Genomic DNA, 4,398 nt, shown 5'->3' with positions numbered 1-4,398 from the left:
TTTTCAAGAATGTGTACACTCTTTCTAGTAGTAGGCAACTAAATGAAAAGTGGCTATGTCAGCCAGGCATGGCAACTCTACTTCTTCCACAGCAGAATATATCATTGAAGACGTGTGCAGATGGAGAGGAGACAATGATGGCCACAGCAGGTGAATGCAGAATGCCGCCGTTCAGGGATGCAAATTGCTATGTCTCGGTAGGAGGCAGCTGAGGGTACGCTTCTCTGAATGTTTCAGGACTATCCGGTAGCGACCACGCAACCACTGGTTAAAGTTTTCTAACTCCGCCTTCATCTCCTGTTACCTTGGAAATGTTAGTGAGGGGGAAAAAAGCTACAACTTGAGAAAAAAGTGGCAAAAAAACTTTAGCCTATAGTTAGCCTATGCAGCCTACAGTTTGGCAAGTGTAGTCTGCTAAATAGGGAAAATGCATGAGTTGGGGGGTGGGGGGCTCAGAGAAGAAGAGGAGGAAAAATAAGACGTAGAAAAAGAAGCTGATGGGGTTCAAAGTGCCAACCATTTTTTATGATATTATTTCGCTCACATTGTTCTGCATTGGGGAATTCTTAGGCAATTCATGTTCCCAGGGTCCAATGTTCTCAGGCAAGTTCTAGGAATTTATAAGACCCTGCGGAACAACTACATACCATCCGTGTTGGTATTGTGTTGTGTGTGTATTTGCTATTGTTGATTCAGGGTCGTCGGTGAATATTGTTTTATTATAGGTAGCCCAGCCTGTTTAGGTAGTAGCCTAGACAGCAAAGATCCTAGGGCGCTTGGAAGACAGGATGGCATGAGGCTGGAACATTGGCAGCACCATGGCAACTTCAGAAGTAAACAGAAATCAGCTCGAAATGACAAGGGACCTGCGTCTCGTATCATAGCAACTCCAAAAATACAAAAAGACAGACAGCTGGCATGTGAAGTGCAGGGCAGAAGAATAGTCATAGATTTAGGCTCCATCTAGAATTGTATTTTAAACGAATTTGAGATAGGACAGAATATTTTATTGTTTCGTGCGGATAGGTTTTCATATATTTACAGAAAGAGAGCAGGCCGTACTTTTCATATATTTTGAACACATAGGCCTAAACTTCGAGAGTTTGCGCGCGCGCGTTATTTTTTGTCAAGTTTTAGCTGGCACGTTTTGAACATAGCTGTAAGGACCGGAACCTTTGTTCCTAATCTGCCGCTGCTGCTGCACGGAGCCTATTAACTCGAGGAAAAGCCTAACTCGCATCAAAACATAGCTTGATAGTTGCATGTATTTTGGTTTGATGGTATAGAGTTAGGAATATGTTTAAAAATACTTTTCAGAGTGGGTTTTTATCGATTTTGTATAGCATTGGAAGCAAACCCCTGCAAATATGGGACAAGAAGGTAAGAATGGTCTATCCCCAGTTAAATGTGCAAGCTAATTTCTGTTAGCTGGCTGCTGAGGTGATTCATTTCATGGGTGATTGGCTGGCTTATTTGTGCTGTGGTGATGGGCTAAACCTAACAGGTCATTTTACTGAGAAGGCAGCTAACTTAGCGATAGCTCATAAAACCTCAGCTAAATGTAGCGAACGTCACGTGTAACGTTGGTAGTGCCTGTAATTACTGTGATGTCAGTTCTTAGTTTGCTGTCCATGTTTGTGCTGCCCTTAGAATGAACTTAACGATACTAATCACCTAACATGAGTCGATTCATCGGTGGACGCATCCCTGCTGGTGGACATCATTTGCTGAAGTCTAAAATGGCTATTAGGACTTACTAAGATCTAGTTTAGCGTTAAGCTAAGACAACCGACGACAATGATATTTAACTTAGCAGTGCAGCATTGGATGGTAACGTTACAGCTTAACTATAGCAGACTTATTGCTTCCCTAGGTGAGAAACGGTCACATTAAAAGAATAACAGACAATGACATCCAGTCTTTGGTCCTTGAAGTTGAAGGAACCAACGTCAGGTAAGGTGGCTCAATCATACCTAATTTGTCCACTGTTCCATCAAGCATTTTGATACTTGTGATTCCACTGTTCTTTCAAGGAATGTTGATCATTCAGAGCTTGCATATTTATTCCCAAAGCACAACTTATATAACATGTCCAGCGGATCCCAAGAAGACACTAGGCATCAAACTCCCCTTTTTGGTTATGATCATCAAGAACTTGAAGAAATACTTCACCTTCGAAGTTCAGGTAAGTCTACGCTTGGGCTAAGCACTCCTACCATGACTGGCTTCAGAAACAGACATGATGCATGCTCATAATTCCTGCTGTTTACTATTCTGTGTCTTTTTTTTTGGCAAGGTCTTAGATGACAAAAATGTGAGGCGGAGATTCCGGGCGAGTAACTACCAGAGTACCACCCGAGTGAAGCCCTTCATCTGTACTATGCCCATGCGACTGGACGACGGCTGGAACCAGATCCAGTTTAACCTCTCAGACTTCACCAGGAGGGCATACGGTACCAACTACATAGAGACGCTTCGAGTACAGGTGAGAGACATAACTTTGAATGTGACTCATACTGTGTGTGTGTGTGTGTGTGTGTGTGTGTGTGTGTGTGTGTGTGTGTGTGTGTGTGTGTGCGCGCGCGCGCTTTCCCCCCCTTTTTACTTCTTTTTTGGTCTCGATATAGAAATTGAACAACACTGACATGAAGGAATTTTTGTGTTTGGATGTCCTTATTAGGCCTAAATGTCTTCACTTCCTGTTCATGTGCTGCCTCCTTATCTCATAAGGTTTTTGTTATTAATAGATCAAGACACACCTGGAAAAAAATGTTCACACTGCATGCAATGTAAGGGTGTATTTTGATGCCATTGAACACAGTGCTGTACTCACACAAGTCTCATTATCATGTAGATTCACGCCAACTGCCGAATCAGAAGAGTGTACTTCTCTGACAGGCTGTACTCTGAGGATGAGCTCCCAGCTGAATTCAAACTCTACTTGCCTGTACAGAACAAAGCAAAGGTAAGCTTGGCTGGATCAGATCCTTAGAAATGTGGTCAAGGACCAAAATGTACTATTACATTCAGCGAAAATGGTCTCATGTTTTTCCTCTGTTCTGTAAGAGAAGGAAACAGACAAAAACATAGGCCTAGTCTATTGAATGAAACAAACGAAATTTGTCAGGACTGGACTTAAATCTCTATGCTGTTAGTTTTGATCAACTTAAACATAAAACTTTAACAAGACATCTCCAGTGTCATTTGGAATGCAAACAAAACAGGAGACACAATGAAATGCTGACATCAACTTGTTTTTCCTTTTCCATTGCAGCAGTAGAGCAGCTGACCCTGCTCCCCCATTCCACGCGCTCGCTGTACTGGTGTTCTGTCCTCCAAAGCCCAGCTGGAGTTTGTAGTGCTATTTGTTTTCATTTTTACTTTATTTGATATATTATTATTATTATTTTGGAACCATGTGATTGTCCCACCCGTTTCCTCATGCCTTGCTCTCTGCACAAATAAAACCCTTTTATAGGCACTCTATGAACATGGGTTCATGTTCTGGGTATCGTTTCCACACTGGAACACCAATACTTTTTTTTTTTTTTTTTCACGCCCACACTCAAAGACCAGAGAGAGAGACACACACACACACACAAAGAGTACGCTGAGGCAGTTCCATGGGCAGGATTTTATTTCACTGGTGACGCAGCTGCCAAAGGTCTCAGTGTGCAGAAATGCGCCTGAGTACTGCATTGCATTGCATTGTACTTACAAAACCCTCTCCAGAACAGGTAAAACACAAGAGGACAAAATCCACACCCCGAGTCACAAGATCTACACTTGCTCACTGTTCTTCATGGCGGTGCGGTGTGTTCTGCTGTTCGAAGGGGTTACGGGTTACTTATACACCTCTTTGTATTTGACTGACATCAGGTCTACGGCAAATTATAAAACGTAAACGTAAAGTCATGCTCAGAAATATCAGATGAACTGCATCTAAATGAAGTAAAGCCAAAATCACAGGGCATGGCTCATTACGAGGAAATCCATCCTTCACATTGAAAACAAGGAAGCTCTTTCAATAAGCTTAATATTTTTTTGTTTAAAAAAAAAAAATGTAAATGAAAATAATGATGTACTTTGCACTTTGGATGAGATGTTCACTTACTGATAGGACAGAGAAGACACAAGAAAGAATTGGCAACAGGTTTGTTTGAAATGCAACTCAACCAAAAGACGCATGCAAAGACAACCAAAGCAGAATCTGACTCAAAGGAAACGCCTCTGCCAAGAACACTAAAACTTTCAACCTGACCTCACAACACAAAAGGTCAACAAACAGAACTAAATCAACAAATATGTTGATAATGATAATCATGATGATCATATTGCAAAACAACATTGCTGTCTATGCATTGTGCAAATAAAATAATTCACGATTGAAATCAAAAC

At 41.5% G+C, this 4,398-nt stretch overlaps 2 protein-coding genes across 2 annotated transcripts in view; one reads left to right on the top strand and one right to left on the bottom strand.

Annotated features, from left to right (window-relative positions):
- The first annotated feature begins 882 nt into the window (after nucleotides 1–882).
- cfap20 (cilia and flagella associated protein 20) lies at nucleotides 883–3,528 on the top strand. Its single transcript, XM_062529315.1, has 6 exons — nucleotides 883–1,380; nucleotides 1,874–1,953; nucleotides 2,074–2,185; nucleotides 2,297–2,485; nucleotides 2,855–2,965; nucleotides 3,275–3,528. Exons 1-6 carry the CDS (start codon nucleotides 1,297–1,299, stop codon nucleotides 3,278–3,280), a joined length of 582 nt encoding a protein of 193 aa, XP_062385299.1. The 5' UTR covers nucleotides 883–1,296; the 3' UTR covers nucleotides 3,281–3,528.
- A 91-nt stretch (nucleotides 3,529–3,619) lies between these two features.
- Nucleotides 3,620–4,398, bottom strand: part of dgat1a (diacylglycerol O-acyltransferase 1a) — a 19,483-nt gene continuing 18,704 nt past the window's right edge. Inside the window, exon 17 of the mRNA XM_062528858.1 lies at nucleotides 3,620–4,398. This exon is cut by the window's right edge and continues 821 nt beyond it. The gene's annotated coding sequence lies outside the window, so the exon portion shown is untranslated.

Source organism: Sardina pilchardus, chromosome 24 (genome assembly GCF_963854185.1).
Source record: "Sardina pilchardus chromosome 24, fSarPil1.1, whole genome shotgun sequence".
Taxonomy (NCBI): Eukaryota; Metazoa; Chordata; class Actinopteri; order Clupeiformes; family Clupeidae; genus Sardina; species Sardina pilchardus.
This window is presented reverse-complemented; position numbering and strand designations above follow the sequence as displayed.

Excerpts from the sequence above, each read along its gene's own strand:
- cfap20 (XM_062529315.1), top strand. The coding sequence starts at position 1,297 with ATGTTTAAAAATACTTTTCAGAGTGGGTTTTTATCGATTTTGTATAGC. Across the intron at positions 1,954-2,073 it reads GTTGAAGGAACCAACGTCAG|CACAACTTATATAACATGTC; the intron begins GTAAGGTGGCTC and ends TTATTCCCAAAG. Across the intron at positions 2,486-2,854 it reads TAGAGACGCTTCGAGTACAG|ATTCACGCCAACTGCCGAAT; the intron begins GTGAGAGACATA and ends ATTATCATGTAG.